Here is a 20009-nt window from a genome sequence, read left to right on the forward strand (position 1 = left end):
ATTCAAACTTGGTTGTGGGAGAAGGCACAGTGTTTCCACCTATGCCTCCATCTTGGCGGAAGTCCCCGAGATGGTACTTCTCATAGCATTATTATGTATTGGTTTACTTTTACCCATCCAAATACCACCCTACCAGACTTCTAACTCAGCTGCATGTACAAAATTTACACAGAAAAGCATCTTGATGTCTGCTTAACTTTTTTGAAATTCATCCACATGGTTGACAAGGCACCAGAACTACCTCTTCTGACACTTTTCTACCCAGGCCTCTTGGTTCAACACACATATGCCCAATCTGATCCTTCATCCCTTTCCTCGGAAACTACTTTTTTATTCCAAATCTCAGTCTTAAGGTCTGAGAACAGAGTTTAAGGGTAGAAAAAGGAAGTCTGAGTGCAGAGATTAAATTTTCTGTCTGAATTTTTTGGAATAAAGCCATTTGGAACATGAGGCTTCTTGGAAGAGCCTAAGATATTATTTTAGATTGGTATTTTACCTGGAAATGGAGAATGCATCAGAAATGTAAACCTACAGAGCAGGTGTTGGTAAACTTTTTGTAAAGGGTCAGAGAGTAAATATTTTAGGCTTTGTGGGTCACATATGGTGTTGGTCACATATGGTTCCTTCTTTTTTTTCCTTCTTCTACTTCTTTTCCTCTCCCTCATCTTCTTTACAAACATGTGTGGGCCAAAGAAAAGCAAGCTGTACTGTGACAACCCCTGCTACAGAGAGTCACAATATTTTTCATCCCCAACATCTCCCCATCAGGGAAGCCCATTACGCATATCTCGTTTCAGTCTGGTCAAAATCCTTATTAGGAAAATCAGTATCTCTTTTAAAAGTCAATTTTTATAAGTTTAAAAATATACATTAAAACTTTCCCCTGGAACTTGGAGCCACAGTTCTTCATAAACCCACCTGGGCAGTTTGGTCGGTCACAAGTCCTAGACTCTGTTGCAGTGCATGCGTAGCCACAAGACCTGGTCCGCTTCTGGTTGCCATTCCCACAGGTGACGCTGCAGATGGACCAGAGACTCCAGTCACCCTCCCCATCTGTGGAATCTGGAAGGGAGCCAGGGAGACAGTCACAGCCTTACCCAAAGAGTCCCCAAATCCACCCTGACAAGCAGCCTGCCAATTGTCCACTTCCATCGTTTACACTGTTGGAGGCACAGATGCCTGCTGGACTGGAAAGGCTTAAAGCTCCAGGGTTCATTTTAGGGATGAGCTTCATGGAGGCAGTGCTTCTGTCTAAGGTTTGGGGAACTGATGTTGTAAGCACATGACCAAGGCCTGACTCCCAAAAGGTGCTCAGTGAGTGCTTATTGAGAATGCACATGTTTGCTGAGCATGAGATCATGAAATAATACGATAGGTAGTTAGATGACCACCATTAGTTCCTTAACTCCCTGAGTCATAGACACACACACACACACACACACACACACACACACACACACACACCTTATTTCCCTTTCCTTTGAATCTGTGCTGGCTCTGGCCCTAAGAGGCCTGGCAGCTTCTGACTTTTCCTTTGGGCAATGCACTCACTGTGAAAGAAGCTGAGGCTAAAACTGTGAATTATGGGATACCACATAGAAAGAGAGAAGCCACAGGAAGGACCACTAGACACATGAGTGAAGCTTTTGTGAACCTTTCAGCCCTTCCTAGTGGACAGCTGAATGCAGCTGATGCCCTCAGGAGTGAAGGACCTGCCCAGAGTGGCTCTGCCTGAACTCCTGAGCCACAGGATCATGAGAAATAATAAAGTGCTGTTGTTTTAACCCGTGAAGCCTGGGGATGGTTTGTTACACAAGAGTAGACAACAGACACATAAGGCTGATGTTAAAGATGGTCCTTTGAGGTCATTGCTCAACAGCCATCCAACAAATATTTTTCCACCCCCTATTATATACCAGGCAGTTCTAGGTACTTAGGATATACTGTTAAACAGAACTTCTAAAGGGTCCCTGCCCTGGTGGAACCACTATTTTGGTGAGAAAAGTCAGACAATAACTAGTAGATAAAAAAATAAGTGAATTATACAGTAGATTAAAAGTTGGTGAATAACATGAAAGAAGGAGAAGCAGACCAGGCTAGAGGGTCCTGAAGAGTGAGAGGGGTGGGAGAGGTTGGTATATTATCCACAATAAATTCCTCTTTTTAAAAATAAGAAACTAAGTCCTTAGGGTGATTATCTAAGGTCATTATGGAACAGAAAGGAAAATTTGGGCTCTAGTACTAAGCCCTTAATCTCAAAAGTTCAACTCTTTTTGAAGCATCTCCACTTAGTAATAATTTCTCCTGGTTTGTCCAAATGTTCCTATAGCCTTGGGGCCTCTTTCAGTGCCAAGCTCAGAGCTATAGGCATGTGCCTTGCAGGGAAGGGGTCTTCTCCATTCATAACAGCTTGTGGGGATTGCTATTATGTGGGCCAGGCAAGAATGTTGTCCACACATGTTTCTACCTGAATTGCAGGCCCTGTGCCAGCCTCCCAGGATGTTTACATGGCATTTGCTCTGAACACTCCTCAGCAAGCATAGGGCCCCTGAGTCTCCTTGGCCCATTCAGCAGAGTTGGGGCGGGAACAGGGAGGGTGATTCATGTTTGTGTCCTCTTTCCTCACCAGAATGGAGCATTTGCTCACATATCACCTGCCTCCAGCACCCCCATCCATTTCTATCCTCTCCCCAAGAAGAACTTTTCTGAAACTTTGATTGTCTTCTAAGAAATGGTTTTCTAACCACATGGCCAAGCAGATGTTTCAAACCCTGCTTCATGCGAGGGAGCTGAGCATGCATCCCCACCTTAGTTAGCCTTCCCCATAGCTCTCATCCCTTACTAGGCATGAACACAGTAGAACTGGAGAGATGTGAGGCCTCTAGAGGAACAAACCACTGAGGCAGGGGCCACTGCTACTCCCTCCAAGACTTTCAAGTCCAGTATCTCTTGGTAATTTCACCAGGAGCACCAGAGGGTGCCTGGAACAACCACACAATCGCATTCTTGTCAGCAGGAGCATCTGGGTGTGGCAGGTTACATGTGCATGTGACCACATTCTGCCACATCCTACGTGCACTGGCAAGGCCAGGTTTGTTAAAGGCAGTAACAACAGTACTGAGTCATAAGTAAAGATGATAATGGCTTTAGAGTCATAGAAAGGGGGCAGTTGGTCAGTCAGAAAAAGCTTATTGAATCACATAGGCGGAGTCCACGTCACCTGTGTGGTGGGTACAGGCACAGGACACAGTCCACTGATGCCAAGACGTATCCTGTTTCACTCAGCAGAAGCAACAGTGCCCCAACCATCAAAAAAATCTCTTCCAACCTTTCTTCAATGTTGTAGTAGTATGGAGAACAGTATCATCTTGAGCTTTGAGATATTAGCATTAAAGTTACCATGAGGCTCACATTGGAATCTCTGCATTAGGTAATTTCTTGTTTTTGTATCTTGGATCAAAATTATTGGATGCCAATGCTGTGTCAGATTAGGTGAAAAATGACTTCCATAATTCCTCTCTCTTTTGGTTACTCTCCTCTCCCACTGACCCTAGCCTGGGCCACCTGCCTCACTTTGGCCAATGGGAAAAGAGCAAATGTGATGTAAGCAGAGGCTGGAAAAACACTCCTGTATTAGCCCTTGCCCTCTTGCTGTAGGGAACTCTTCCACTACCATGTGAAGAGCCTGAGGCCAGCATTCTGGAGGGTAAGGAGCCAGGTGGAGAGAAGCTCCAGCCACCTTGGCACCCCAGCTGTCCAGCAGTCATCCCATCATTGGGAGTGAAGCCATCCTAGACCTCCAGCCCCAGCAAAAGTAGCCCAGAAAAGAACAGTTTAGACAATCTGAAAACTGTTGAGAAAACATGTTGTTCTTTTAAGCCACTGAATTTTGAGGATTTGTTTCTTAAGCAACAAATGTTAACTGTTATAAATACACTATAGCATTTCCCCTAAGATATGTTCTCCATGGTTAGCAGACTCTGGAACTGTGAATGATTTCTCATCCTGTATGTGGGTTCTTCATGTTTTTATATTAGGTGCTCACAAAGTCATTTATTTTCCAAACTTATTTTAATATGAGTCCCTGAGAGTTAGGCACAGAACAATTACATAGCTAGGTATTTGGTTATTTCTACTGAGCTAGCAATGAAATGAAACCACCTCCTAGGGTTATGTATATCAGCTCACCACTCTAAGGCCTTTGTAGCATACTCTCCTGGGTGAATGTTCTGGCAGAGACTCTTCTTGGGGACTTCTATTTGTTTAATGGGCTCAAAGTACAGAAGGAAATTTCTGACTGTGGAACAAAGCTTTGAAGGCAGTTTTCATTTCTGCTATGATCAAACAAACTCATTTTCATTTGTTCACTTACCAGGGAGCATCACTCAGAGCAGAAACTGGATGTGAGCAGCAGTAATTGCAAAGAGGACAACGAAGGTAAAACACAGTCCCTGTGATTTGACATACCCTATCTATGACATCAAACTGCTCAGTAAAGGAAGAAAACAATGCACAGTTCAGGGATGGGTTTCTAGGATGTCATTTGAAATTTTAAAGTAGTTATTATACTGTTTCAAGGCACTCGATTTCTGTGGGCCAGTAATTTCTGTTTGGGCAATTGAAGTCACTTGGGTCTTGATGTGGCTCCTGGCAAACCTCCACTACTAATTCTCGGTGATAGTGGCTACCAATTATTGAGGACCTGCTTTAACCAGCTGCGCTAACACACTGATTTAACTCCTATTATAAACTTGCAAGGTAGGTGGAAACAGCCTCCTTTTTTGATAAGGTAATTGGGGCTTAGAAAAGTTAAAGTACCTGCCTAAGGCCACAGAGCTCAAACTGGGTAGAGTTGGTATTAGATCTGAAGTCTGCCTGCTCCTGTTGTCTCCTGTTATATATTCTGGCATCCCAGCAACTTTGATTCTGGACCAGGTTGGCCTCCTTTCTGTGACACTCACTTATGTGGCCATAATTTGACACTATAGAGAAAAATCCTTGAAAAAAAATTACTGAAATCTTCTATTAAAATAAGACCATGACCAGTTAGAGAATTGCAAAGAACTGAATCGCAACCTAGGTTACAATAAGCAGTTACCATTAATTTTATTATTCATGTTGTTCTGAACAACTTTAAGAATTGCATATTACTATTTTAAAGGAAAACATTTATTTGAACTCTTTCTCTGACCTGGGTGATACCTTCAGTCTCTACACAGAAGGTACTTAAAGTGAAGTCTCTCAAACACATGCAGTCCAAAGTTGAGCTAATTCAGGTTTCCACAATCACACACTAGGTCTAACTAACTTCTATTGAGTATTTTATAACTCATTCTCAAGATTCCATTCTATTTTATTTATTTCACCTAGAATTTTTTGAAATACTCTTTGGCCACAGACATTTAAATTCTTATTAAAAATCCTGCCTTCAAAACTAAAATTGGACCTGCCTTTTGACCCAACAATTCCACTGCTAGGATTGTATCCTAAGAACCCTAAAACACCAATCCCAAAGAACATATGCACCCCAATGTTCATAGCAGCACAATTTACAATAGCCAAGAGTTGGAAGCAACCTAGATGCCTGTCAGTAAATGAATGGATCAAAAAAGTATGGTACATACACACAATGGAATTCTATGCAGCAGAAAGAAAGAAGGAGCTCCTACCTTTTGCAACAACATGGATGGAACTGGAAAGCATTATGCTGAGTGAAATAAGACAGGTGTTGAAGGACAAATACCATATGATCTCACCTTTAACAGAAAGCTAAACAACAAAACAAACAAGCAAGCAAAATATAACCAAAGACACTGAAATAGAGAACAGGCTGACAGTGACCAGAGGGGAGAGGGGAGGGAATTTCAGGGGAAATAGGGGAGGGATTTAGAGGAACCTATATAAAGGATACATGGACAACAACTGAGAAGGGTGGAAATGGGAGGGAGGGGGGAGCATGGGGGTGGGATGGGATGGGAGTAATAGACAGAAAACTGTATTTGAAAAATAATTAAATAAATTTAAAAAAGATGAAAAGTAAAAAAAAAAACACCAAAAAACCCCTGCCTTCAGAAATCTGAGATCAACACCTTCACAAGACCAGTTCTTGTGCCAATTTTAGCCCAGGTCAGAAAAGGCGGCAGGCACTTAGGTACAGTGAGAGCACTGCTTTGTCACTGCATGAACCTCACCTTCCTGGGCAGTATATTCACTCCCTGTATCCTCCACAGCATTCAATCTAGGGCTAAATACTTAGAAATTGCACTATAGTTTCTTGTTGATTGAAATACAAGAGGACTAAGCCCATCCAAAGTTGTATGGTGTTCTGAAAATCACATGCTCCTGGTGAGCCAGCCTCACATGCAATACTTCAATCACTTTGCAAATACCACTGAGTATCTATGACACGCTGAGAATCTTGGTACTCCAAGTGTGGTTCAAAGACCAGTGATGGGATCCTCACTTTGGCTCCAGCCCTCTTCCTATATCTACTGCATCAGAATCTGCATTTTAACAACCCCCCATTTGTGTGTACATTAAAGTCTGAAAAACACTGCTTTATAGGATTGTAAGGGACATGCTTTTCTTCATAAAGTAGCAATCCTGTATCTAGCCTAACAAGGAGGAAGTTACCAAGAGAGACTCCAAAGGCCCAGGGATGCTGTAAGATTCAGATGCAGGGCACTCTGCAGGTATCATAGCCCCAGAAATTTGGGTTGAGGATGGCTGAGGCAGCCCCATAGGTGCTCCAGGAGAAGCAAATTCTATCCTCAAGATTGAAATGAAAGATGTTCTTAATACTCATGAATTCAGCAGAGGGTACTCTGTAAAATCTTTAGGTGAAAGAGTTATTTCTAATGTTGGTCTTCAAACTTCAGTGAGCATGAGGATTGCCTGATAACTTTGGTTGAAAAAAGAGACAAAGAAGTAAACGGACAGATTCCAGGTCTCACTGATGGACATCTGGTTCAGTAGAAGGGCAGCAATGGCCCTCAACCTGAGCTGCACATTGGAGTCACCCATGGATCTTTAAAAAAGACAGATGCCCGCGCTCCACCTCAAGAGATCCCAAATTGCTGGTTTGGAGAGAACTTGGGCATCAGGGTTTTTAAAAAATTGCCAGGTGAGCATAATGAGCAAGTGAAGCTGAGAACCATTGATCTTGAACACTAGTGCTCAATGTACCAGAGGCCCTGGAAATTTTTTCAAACATAGATTTGGGGGACCCACCCCCAGAATATCTGACTCAGTAGGTCTGAGAACTGGGAGACTGAAAATCAGTTTTTATCATGGTTCAAGGTGATGTTGATGTAGCTAGTTTGGGGACCACACTTTGAGGTGGTTCCCAAAGATAGAGGGAGGGGGTTGGGACTAGGATTGGCATTTTTTAAACCTGTAACAAAGGGATTCAGATGCTGAGAGTCTAAGTCCCACTCATAGAAACAATGCTCTGTGTGGGCTAGGAAAACAGGTTAAACCACGAAGCTGTGCACTGTCAGACTGGCACCCAGGGATCCTGTGTGTTTTGTTTTTCTGTTCAACAGCACTAGACTTTTCCTTTCATTCCTATCTTCCACTCTAAGTGACCATTTCTAGATCTACTCTGCTCTCCTAAAGGATGTGCTATCTTTTCCTCCAAAGAGGAAAACTAACATAGTGATTAAAAGGACAGACTTTAGACTGACTGACTGACTGAGATAAAACCTTGAGTTCAAGTTGCTTAATTTTTTCCGGGTTTCAGATTCTCTATCTATAAAATGGGGTATCTGACTCATAGAGCTGATTAAATGAACTAATACAGGTTAGATGCCAGGAAGGACTGGTGTATATTAAGTGCTATATGTATGTTGGCCACTATTTGTACTCTGTCCTCCTGGAAAACAGATAAATTGGACTTCCTCTGAAAAGGGGGAAGGTTTAATGAGTCTCCTAGCTGGAAGAAGTTTGGGAAAGTTCTTTCTGCTACCCTAGAATTTGATGTGTACTTCACCAGGGCACTATTTTGCTCTATTAGTTAATTTTTCTCCCCTTGTCCACAGATAGGTGAGATCCTCTCTAGGTAAGGACTGCATCTTACTCACTTTTGGATTCACAGCACCTAATATAGTGATGAACACAAGATATGCTCTTAATAAATGTCTGTTGAATAACTAAATGATGAAGCTGAAAAAAGTTATCTTGCTGTTTTGGAAGTTGCTTAGAATCACATATTATCAGGCAGAAATAACTCTCCAGTGTACTACTAGTCTTTCTGCTGAGAAACGTGTAAAGATGAGAGTGCATGACAAATCATCCCCGTCATACAGTGCTTGCTCTAAGTCTGCTGATGGTGTAGTCACAGGACATCACAATGATGGATGCATTCATAAGACAGCAAACATTCTATAGCACAAAGAACATTGTCTGATTCCCCATGAAGGCTGAATTTCCCAGTCTCCCTTGCAGCTATGTGGGGCCATAACATCAGGTACTGAAATTTGAGCAGATGTGATATGTCATCTCCAAGCTGAGGGGGTTAAGAGCACGTGAACCTTTTTTAGGTTGCATCTGTCTCTGTGGCTGAGCTGGATATAGAGCATCCAGTGGATAACTCCCAGGCCCTAACAGTTGGTGGAGTGCCAAGAGAGAAGGAACCTGGGACTTGAATGACTGAGTAGAGCTGAGTTCCCCCTATTTTATCTCTCATCTCAGGTGAAAAATGAACTTTTGTTATTTAAATTACTGAATTTTAAAGTTTTTTTGATCTCACCTGTCTTACTCTAAAAAAATGAGACACTAGAAATCCTAATTTGGGGTCTTAAAATTTATTGGTGGGGAGGCCTTACTTGGACAACCTGTGAAGCATATATTCATGTGGATTCCCAAGGGCCACACCACTGCCATGTCAAACAAAACACAGTGGGCTGGTCAAAGGAAGCAGCTGGACACATCTCTTTTACTTAATTAAATTTTCAATATGCATCTTTACAGTTAAATACAGAAGGAAGTTGATTTGGTGATTTCTTCTTTCAGAAATAAAAATATATATATTTTAAAGGCAGGACCTCAAAGACCTTTAACTAAAGGAAATTCTCTCCTAGGATAATTGGTGTGATTTTAAAATTATAGTCTTCCCAGAAAATGTGGCTGCTGGTGCCTCCTTGGGGCTTTGGTGGAAGAGAGTCTTTATGAGGTACGCCTCATAGAAGACCAAAAGCCACATACTGTAAACTGGGTTTTGCTTGGCTCCATGTCCTCATTATCCTCATTTATTGTCCCCACCATTTTATATTACTGGGTGGTAAACTCACCATATTCTGGCTGCTCTTTGGTTTCAAAAGTGCGGTGGCCTGGGGCCGGACGGTCCCATCCCCGGAGGGGGTTGAGGAAGTTGCTGTCATCTGAGGTACTGTCGTACTTGTAGTCCTGGTCCCCGCTGTTGGCCCTTGACAAGGACAAGGACCTCTGCCACCAGGCCCGCCAGTCAGGGGATGGGACTGACCAGCTGGGCTTATTCTCCGGATGCTGATCTTTATCTGCTTCAGTGTCAGGACCGTCCACCACCTCTATGGTGACCTGAAGAATTCAGAATAGGCCAGGGTCAATGAGGTGGGTGACCCTTGGAAGAAAGTCTGAGATAATGGAGGCAAATGATTGGTGTGCCACTTGTGAAGGATAGCTGAGACTGCTTGGTGATACAGAATGGAAAACATCCAGGGATGGCCGAAATGAACCCTATGACTAGAGAGAATGATGTACCTGGGCCTTGAGGTGGAAGGAGACACTTCATCACTAGAGTCACTGATTTACTGATGATTGTATTGCTAGGAAGTCTTTAATTCAAGGCTAAACATGTACTATAAATGTTCCTGAAGTGACACAAGAATAATTGTAATGAAACTGAACACCTATTGAGTACTAACCCTGTACCAGGCACTGTTTTAAATGCTCTTCCATCTATTAACTTATTTAATCCTCAAATAGTCTTATAGGGTTGGGTGACTGGCCCCTGTGATTGACGATCTACAAAAATGGCCCTGGCACACTTCCTCCCATTCTTGTACGTGAGTGTCACACCTCTCACGAAGGGGTTAAGTTTACTTCTCCCTTTCTATCTGGGATGGCTTTGTGACACACTTTGCCTAATAGACTGTGGTAAGAGTTACAGTGTGACAAATCTCATGATGTCTTGCAGCTTTCAGTTTCATTCTCTTGGAATATTCCTACCATTACGTAAGGAAGCCCAGCCTAGACTACTGTGCACATAGAGACTACATGAAAAGGAAGACTACAGAGAGGAAAACCAAGGCTCCCTAGCTACTGGACAGCTCCATAGTCCCAGTCATATCTGTGGGGCCATCTTGGATCCTCAGCCTAGTTGGGTCATCCCAGCTGATATCATGTGGTGCAGAGACGAGTTCTGCCAGCTGAGTCTTGCTCAAATTCCTGACCTACAAGGACCACAAGCGATCCAACAGTTGTTGCTTTAAGCTATTGAGTTTTGGGATGGTTGTCAGACAGCAACAGACAGCATTTTATAGAGAGAAAACTGGCTAACAGAGAAGTTAACAGCATTCCTAAAGTAACACACCTAGTAACTGTCAGACATGGGCAGTCCAGCTCCAGAGCCCACACTCTTACTAAGTTTGCCATGCTGCCCCTCATTAAGAAAGTAACAGAGGTATTGTCCCCTCACACAACTGAGAGGGCAAAGAGGCCACAGATGCCAGTGAGGCTGGATACCACAGGTTGGGTAGAGATGTGAACACAAGGTCCTCAAGGTCCAGGCTTTCACAGCTGTGATTTTCACTCATCCCATAGTTTAGACCCAACATGTATACCCCTCAACCAGCCCTCAGGTTCAAAACAGATTGTTCCAGAGCCAAGGTCAGAGCTTGCTCTTGGATTTACTGAGCCTAATTTGGAAAGCATGGGGCTGGAAGAATTCAGCTTCTTGGCTCTGAGAGACAATCAACGTAGAGAAACTTGTTTAAAAAATATAATAAAAACTCATTGGGTTCCTTTGGCCATCACATAGCTCTTGCAACACCCCCTGGATGAGTTATGTGAAAATGAATCAGAAACACGTGCTCCAAGTAATCAGCGCAAGATGTACTGGGCAGATGGATTTCTAGTTTTGCCCTAACCCAACATCTGAGAGAGTTGCTGGGATGCTCTGCCAAACTGTATCAGGGTGTGCCCATCCTGAGACAAACAGCCTCTTCTTTTTGTGTTAGGGATGGCAAAGTTTAAATTTTACTCATTTTGACATTCACAGGAAGTAGCCCAGCTGATAGTGGGTTGCAGCCTTATGATGTCCAAACACAGGTCAAGTGTGTGGCCTTCAATACCAGAGTATACTTGGGCTGTGGCAGGTCAAGTGCATCTTTTTTCTGGTGTGGGATGTCTAGAAGGGCACCATTGGATTTATTCCATGCTACCATTACCCTATTCTTATAAGCATCTCTTGCATATTTATAAATAGTTATGAAACTTTTAGTAATTTCTCAAAAAAGAAAAAAAAGGAAGAGAAGAAAATGTCTTTTTCATATGTCTTGTGTCATAGCTGTTCACAAGAGTAGATAATTGCTGGGGAGTAGACAATAACTGGGACCCACACGCAACCCTGGAAAGGGCAAGTGCAGAAGGAGTGCACTGCTGGGTAGTGACAGGGCACTGCTGAGCCTTTGGAGACAAAACCTTCTCTTCTGCAGTCCCGTCCCCCACCGCCTGCAGACAGAACAACTGAGCTTCAACAATCCTNTGGATTTATTCCATGCTACCATTACCCTATTCTTATAAGCATCTCTTGCATATTTATAAATAGTTATGAAACTTTTAGTAATTTCTCAAAAAAGAAAAAAAAGGAAGAGAAGAAAATGTCTTTTTCATATGTCTTGTGTCATAGCTGTTCACAAGAGTAGATAATTGCTGGGGAGTAGACAATAACTGGGACCCACACGCAATCCTGGAAAGGGCAAGTGCAGAAGGAGTGCACTGCTGGGTAGTGACAGGGCACTGCTGAGCCTTTGGAGACAAAACCTTCTCTTCTGCAGTCCCGTCCCCCACTGCCTGCAGACAGAACAACTGAGCCTCAACAATCCTCTGCAAGCCTGTTAAGGGTCTTGGAGGGGAGAAGCTGCCAAGAGCCAGGCAAGCCTGCAATTATGGTAATGAAATCAGTCTCTGGGTAGGAGATAAGGGGGAACATGCCCAATGGTTTTGGTATTCCATTTGTATTCAGAGTGGAGTCAAAAGGATTGCCTAAACAAAACGTGCCCTGCAATTTCTCCAAGCTGGGAATAAAAACAATTTTATGTTTTAAGCTATTACCGTCAATATAATTCTTTTTCTTCCAAGCTAGTTCTCAGATCCAAACAAAATAGATTTGTTGCCTGGCCAGGCAATGAGTTGCAAAGTACAAATTTACTCCAAAAACTATATCGATGACTAAATCTCAACAGTTTAGAGGTTTCTTTTTCCCTTTTAATTTCTAGCCACTGCCTCAACTGAATTAAAAACAAAAAAACAAACAACCCCCCCTCCCACAAACCTTAGGATCCACCTTTCCCAACAGTTAATGTGGAAACCTCATACTAATATCAAGAAGAAATCTAATCTTGAACCTGAAATTTCATAGGTCTACAATTAAAAAGACTTAATGAGCATGATCAATGACTTCTCAAATGATGGGGATTAGTTTTATGTTTCCTATTGCTCTCATTCTGCTTACGTGTTCTTCAGCATCAAAGAGTCCTTTTATAAAAATGTCCTGAACAATAATTGATGTGATGAGCTTAAGGTGTGGGAGTGAGCACAGCAGATTTCCGAGCTGATAAAGACTCTAGATTTTACCATCCTTCCTTTTCCTTAATGCACATAATTGAAGTGTGTTAGTATATTTGTTTCTTGTGGACTTTTCCACACAGTGAATCAAGACAATAAGAGAAAGAAAACACTTTAAAGCTATCCAAGTCCAACTTCTGGCAGAGTCTCATCAGCTTCAAGGAACAAAGTTCAAAATCAGTGCCAACTTGAGGAATTCTGTCTAAAATCAGGAAATGAGGATCCTATGCAATGTCATCTATTTCTTTCTTCCTCTTGATAGTTAAAACAGTTATTAGAAACAAATTCTTTATACTTTCTCTAAAAAGCACTTTCCATAGGAAAACTAACACAATTATCAGTATAACTGATAATAAAGTACAAAATACAAAAGCTTTGATCTTTCGAACTTGGAAGAATCTTCTAAAATCTTCTAGCTTCTTGGTCCTGTAAGCCTTGAGAGCTCAGTGACTAGGTGGGCATGAGACCGTATTTCCCCGACAGTAAAGTAAGCTCCGAGAGGTGATTGGATTCCTCAGAAAACCAGAGCATCCAGGGACAGGAAGGGAGTCTCCAGTGAAGAACTGGGCCTCAGAGTACCTACCTGCCTTCCTTGACAACTGCAAGCTACAGAAAGAAGGAAAAATGAACCAGGGGGATACACAATCCTTTCCTCTCAGACTCACTGATGCTCTTTTTTTCCTTAAGTATATTTTATTGATTATGCTATTACAGTTTCCCCAATTTGTCCCCTTTTATACCCCCTCTGCCCTGTACCTTCCCACCCTCCAGCATTCCTCCCCCTTAGTTCATGTCCATGGGTTGTACATATAAGTTCTTTGAATTATTTGTTTCCTATACCATTCTTCACCTCTCTGTGTCTATTTTATGCCTACCAATTATGCTTCTTATTCCCTTTACCTTTCTCCCTTATTTCTCCCCTCCACCTCCCCACTAAAAACTCTCCATGTGATGTCCGTTTCTCCGATCCTGTTCCTGTTGTAGTTTGCTTAGTTTTTGCTTTTATCGCTTTTCTTTTCTTTTCTTTTTTTTTTTTAGGTTCAGTTGTTGATAGTTGTGAGTTCATTGTCATTTTACTGTTCATAATTTTTTATCTTCTTCAATTTCTTAGGTAAGTTCCTTTAACATTTCATATAACAAGGGTTTGGTGATGATGAACTCCTTTAATTTGACCTTATCTGGGAAGCACTTTATCTGCCCTTCCATTCTAAATGAAAGCTTTGCTGGGTAGAGTCATCTTGGATGTAGGTCCCTGCCTTTTATGACTTCAAATACTTCTTTCCAGCCCCTTCTTGCCTGTAAGGTTTCTTCTGAGAAATCAGCTGATAGTCTTATGGGAACTCCTTTGTAGGTAACTCTCTCCTTTCCTCTTGCTGCTTTTAAGATTTTCTCTTTATTTTTAATCTTGGGTAACTTGATGATGTGTCTTGGTGTGTTCCTCTTTGGGTTCCCCTTCTTTGAAACTCTCTGGACTTCCTAGACTTCCTGGAAGTCTTTTTTTTTCACCAGATTGGGGAAGTTTTCCTTCATTATTTATTCAAACAAGTTTTCAATTTCTTCCTGTTGTTCTTCTCCTTCTGGTACCCCTATAATTAAGATATTGGAATGTTTCAGGTTGTCCCAGTGGTTCCTAAGTGTCTCTTCATTTTTTAAAATTTTTGTTTCTTCATTCTGTTACAGTTGGATGTTTATTTCTCCCTTTTGTTCCAGACTGTTGATTTGAGTCCTGGTTTCCTTCCTGTCACTGTTGGCTCCTGAATATTTTGCTTTATTTCACTTTGGGTATTCTTCATTTGTTCTTTCATTTTGTGACCAGGCTCAATCAGTTCTGTGAGCATTTTGATTACCAGGACTTTAAACTCTCCATCAGATAGGTTGGCTATCTCCTTATCATTTAGCTCTCTTTCTGGAGTTTTGCTCTGTTCTCTCATTTGGGCCCTATTTCTTTGTCTCAGGGCACCTGTTAAATTATAAGGGGACGGGGCCTTAGGTATTCACCAGGGCAGGGCAACCCTCTTTGTTGCACTGCAACACTGCCTCTGGGGGAGAGGCCAGAGAGGGAACAGTGCAGCTCACTTTCTCAACTCTAGCCCCGCTTTCCAACAAACTCTCACATGAAACTGGGAGTTTCTCCCTGTACAGCAACCTCTGCTGTAGTCCAAAGTCAGCTCTGAGTCTCAGTTTCCCATTCAGTCAGCCCTGCCTGAGTAGTAGTACATTGCCTCACTGCAGGTCATTTCAGCCAGTCTCACCTGAGTGGCCCTCCACCTTGCCATGGGTTCTCTCTGTCTGTCTTACTGGTCCGGTTGGCCTGGTTGACTATTTCTTTAATTCCTTGGCTGTCAGAGTTTCATGCAGTTTGATTTTCTGGCACTTCTAGTTGTTTATTGATTTTAGAGTTGTTGTTATCCTCCTTTGGGTTGTGTGAGGAACCGAAAGGTTTCTACCTATGCCTCCATCTTGGCTAGAACTTAAATCTCATTGGTACTCTAAAAACACCTCTGACCAACCTGGCTAACTGTCATTAATGCTTTGATACTTGAAGCACGCTTGTGCAAAGATTGTTGCTCACTCTACAGAAGTTAGACCTAAATTTTAGGCACAGAGACTGGTTTGGGGAATTCAAGTTTCTGAGGTGAACAGCAAGGAAGATGTAGAGCTGATCTCAAAAGTAAGTTTTCTGATTTCTGACTGTTTTATACACATTTCCTCTGACATCTTTATTACATTGTCATCACCAATCAGCATCTATTTTGGGGGGAAAGCTCATCATATAGCCCTGTGCTAAGCACTTCCCATGGTGATCTCACTTAATCCTCATAACAACCCTACTCCTATGTAGTATTATACTACACAGATATTCATAGATAGTGTTATCATTTTGATTTTACAGGCAAGGAAACTGAGGCATGGAGAAGTCAAGTAACCTGCATGAAGCTACAGAAGCCAATGAGGATCTGAACAATACAGGCTTGTCCCATGGGTGTGTAGGCCTAGGTCTTGGGCACAGAAATTTCTCAATTGTTACTTAGCCAAACCTGCCATTGAAAAAGTGTATTAGAGAAAAAAGATAAAGGGAAATCAGAAGTAGAAGCACGTATATAGGACATTTAGAGCTCTGGCCAGCTCATTTGATTGTATCTTGTGGCACTCAAGAGGCCTAAGGCCATGTAAATAGGTCTGTGCATGAAAAAGGGCCTTTAGATGACTATTTTTAAGTTTCTCTCAGTGGAAGAAAAGAAGTAAGTATATTAGTTGAAATGAATACTAATCTCAGCTTGATCCAGAAAAGAGAAATAGTTGGTTGTGACTAGCTACTGTGGTAATGAATTGATGCAGTAAACCTAATAATGAGTTTATTTTAGAGATTTTTGTCTTTGCTATCTGACCATCAGCTACAGACCAAAACCCAGCCAAGGATATTAAAGTTCAAGTCTAACTTGTCCTGGGGGATCTATTTTCTTTCCTGAAGGATTTATTTATTTATTTTTAACAAAACCCAACTTCTAGTATTGTTTTAAATTTAATATGGAGATTGGGTTCAGGAGTTTGAGGCTATTTCTTTCTATTTTGCACATTATTGTTTTTTTTTTCCCACTCACTTCCACAGCCTGAAGCCAGCCTTACAATAGAGAGTCTGATCCACTTGGGATAGAGGCCACCTGGCTTAGGAGGGTTTAAAAAAAGCTCTACAAAGCAGGGCTTTTTAAAAGATTTCCCTTCCTAAAAGTCAAGAGGCCCAAGAGGGATGTGGCCCCTTGCCTGGGTTCAGCATTGTCATTTCGGCAAGGTGTGGGCTGTTTGGCAGGAGGTACAGTGGACCCCAGCCCTGGGGCGTGGGAAACGCTTCCAGACACTGGAGGGGTTGGGGGTGTTTCAGAGAGAGGGATATCGAATTCCTGTTCAGCTACCCGGCTCCAGTCAGGGATAAATAGGTGGGGGTGAGGGGCAAGTTGCCAGGGGAGGGGGGAGACAGGCCTGGGGCCCTGGTGGCGGAAGCCAACTGACTGATGCACCCCTTCACCTGTCTTCACTCTGTTCCCCAGGGGGAGAAAATGCTTTCAGGGGACCACGGTGACCAGCAGGGCTGTCTGCTTGGCTGAATCAGCCTGTGTCAATCCAGTGGATTTCAACAAAAGAACAGTGCTCACAGGAAGGGAAGAGGGCTGCCAGCACAGAGACCATCACCCCCTTTTAGGAAGCACCTCATATTTGGAAAGACCACCGGGGAACTTGGTTTACTCAAGTGCAGTGGTGCATGGGGCTGCTGCAGCCAGCACTGTGTGTGTGCATGTGCACATGTGTGCATGCCCATGTGTATGTGCATGCAAACACACTTACATGCCGACCTAGGGCTAGGGCTCCCAGGAGTAGCAGCTTCTTCATTATTTCTTTGAACATCTTTCTGAGTGAACAACATTAACCTTTTGTGGTTTTTCTAGAAAGAGAAGGCCAGAAATGCAGCTGGAGTTTCTTTTCTTTAGGACCAACAGGTCATTTGATCAATAAAACACAGACCACCTCATCCCTCTCTCTGTGCTGCCTGCAGAAGATTAAAAGACACAGGGATTGTGCAAAGAAAAAGAACTGACCTGACTTGGCAGTGTGCAAAAAGACAGTGTTGGCCTCAACATTTGCGATCTTTTACTTTAATGGTATCTGGGTTGGGGTTGCATTGGTTTCTAAGCTATTCCGCTAATAACCCTGATATTTGAAGCTATGGGGAAACCTATGTTCTTGGGGGTGATGGTGATTTTTGCTGTATAAAGGGTAACTCAAAAACATGGGGACCTCATGGGTGTGGTCCTGTTTCTTTTCCAACCCCATGCTCCAAAGCATTTCTTTCTGAAGCAGAACCTGGAGGTGAGCTTCTTGTTCCTATGCTGGAGTGAAGGTAAGACAGTGAAAACAAAGCACTTTTTTTTTTTTTTTATCTGTTACAGGTCTGTATGAACAGGTGGCTTGGGGATCTCAGAGAAGAGAGCAAATAATTTCCACTTGTCCTATCTCGGCACCTTTGTAATGGCACATGGGGAAGCTGCATTTGATAAAAGTCCAGGAGGCTTTGCCAGAGAGAACCATGTGTGGCCTTCTCATAACTCACTCTCCATTTAATTATCCACTTCCTTGTCTCACTCTAGTCTTCTCCACACCTATAAGGTCCAGCAGCTTCCTTGGCCTTCAGGAAGCTTGGTGAAACTGCTCTGAAGCTTTCTTTACCTCTCATCTGGCTAAACAACACAGCTTATTATGATGAAAAAATGAATTACCACGTGACTGCTCTCCTGAGCTTATGCTCAGCTCCATCACATGTGCTGCAGAGGCTTAGCACTCACGGTTGCCTGTTTCCTCTTTTTGGCAAATAATGTGGGTTCTTAAGTCCATAGATCCCAACTACCTTTGCACCTCTGCTCTTCCCTAACATTTAGGTAACATTTTAAGAGGGTCCCAGGGGTGTCTAGCTGGAGTATGAGGGTTTCCTGACAGATGAATTTATCTGGGAGAGAGAAAGGGTATCCTGAGAAATTTGGTTTTTAGGCGAAGCCCCATGCACTTAAGTAACATCTCAGGGAGGGGAAGCACTTCCAGGAGCCTTACATTCCTCTGCATCCACGCATATTCTTGTAACTTTACTTTAGTGATTTTTAAATCTATTACACCAATAGTTCAGTCCTCAGTATTAAGCCCCTGCCTGACATTTCCCACCTTTGGGGAAAAAGTTAGCCAAAGCAAGCCTAAAATTTTTCCAGGCATGGCCTAAGCATCTTGGGGATGATGGCAGTTTGGCCCTGGTCCCATAAAATCTGTAGACAAGAAAAAAAATTGCTTCCTGTAGATGAAGGCACAATGGGCAGTGATGTTGAGCAACAGTAAGGAGATGTCCATGTTTTTGTTTTTGTTTTTTTTTGCCAAGTAGATCTTTGTTCTTTATCAAAGAGCCATGTAGGCCAGTTCCTGGAGAGAGGACAGTGGAGCAAAAAACCTGTTTTTCCAATTATCGTTTAAAAAATACAAGACTCATCAGACATTAATTGGGGCATGCAACAATTTCTGTGCATGGTTGTCCAAGAGTGACCTTCAAAACATTTTTTCATTTCTGTACCATCAACACTGACTGCCATGCCCTACATCTTCCTGTCCATTCAATCTGCTCACCATGGAGCATAATTTTTCCTCCTCTATCTCCATAATCCCTCAGGCACAGTTGGTGGTGGTAGCTTGGATTTTTACATCTATGTCATTTTTTGAAGGAAAAGGGCCTTATATTTCTTAATTTCCCAGAGCCTAACATAGAGTTTTACACACAGTAGGGGTTGGCCTATGTGGGTGTATTTCCAGTGACATTTGTTAGCCACTGGGACACTACTGTTGTAAGTAAAGCAACCCTAGCCAAGGAAACCTGATCTAAACTCGTGTCATGCAGAGAGTGTCAGTCTTGAGAGAGAGACAGTTAACTTAATTAAGGATCAATTGCTCTGGGGTCAGGTTCAGGAAGTTGCTACCATGTAAACTAATTGTAATTTGATGCAAAGAGGAAGAATAAGGAAAAGCCAGCCTTCCTGGAATGAAAAGAATCACGAACAAAGCTGGAAAGTATGGAAGCAGGCAAAGAGAACAGGAGCTGCACAGGGACTAGGTTGCCCAGGTAAAGGACCCTCTCTCAGTTATCATGGGGCCATCTCTGGGAAAAAACAGAGGGAGATCTAAGCAAAATCCAAAATTAGGAGTTTGTCTCTGAAACATGAATTGGTGGGGTGAGTATTCCTAGGCACTAGAGAGCTTGGACTTGAGTTCCCAAATACTGTTTACTAGTCATGTGACCATGGGCACATCAAAAGTAACTTCCTGAGTACTAATCACATTATTGATAATATTCGGAAAATAACCTGTGCTTTATAAGGTTCTTGGGAGAATCAAATCAGATCAATATTTGTTTTGTAAGGTCTATTGTGCTATTTCAGTGTAGGTGAGTAATGCCATTTTCAATCCCAGGCCCTACTTTGCATAACCTTCTAGTTCCTTCAGCTTTATCCCACTCCATCTTGTGGTATATGTTCATCTCTCCCCCTTAGGAGCTCCTGTCCTCAGCTCTCTTCCTCTTGTCAAAGACATTTTTTATTGGTCATTTAAACTTTAGAGCAATTAAAGTGTTGTTACCTCCTGAAGGGATTTCTTGTACCCAG

The 20009-nt window shown here is 42.5% G+C and overlaps 1 protein-coding gene across 1 annotated transcript in view; it reads right to left on the minus strand.

Moving 5' to 3' along the window:
* ISM1 (isthmin 1) overlaps positions 1–20009 on the minus strand; it is a 91755-nt gene that overhangs the window by 8526 nt on the left and 63220 nt on the right. The window contains exons 3-4 of the mRNA XM_037031355.1: positions 9291–9555; positions 919–1062 (exon numbers count right to left, since the gene is read on the minus strand). Of these exons, the coding sequence (XP_036887250.1) occupies positions 919–1062; positions 9291–9555 (409 nt within the window). The remainder of the gene's footprint in view (positions 1–918; positions 1063–9290; positions 9556–20009) is intronic.

Source organism: Sturnira hondurensis, unplaced genomic scaffold (genome assembly GCF_014824575.4).
Source record: "Sturnira hondurensis isolate 20B ecotype Veracruz unplaced genomic scaffold, ASM1482457v3 Scaffold0001813, whole genome shotgun sequence".
Lineage (NCBI taxonomy): Eukaryota > Metazoa > Chordata > Mammalia > Chiroptera > Phyllostomidae > Sturnira > Sturnira hondurensis.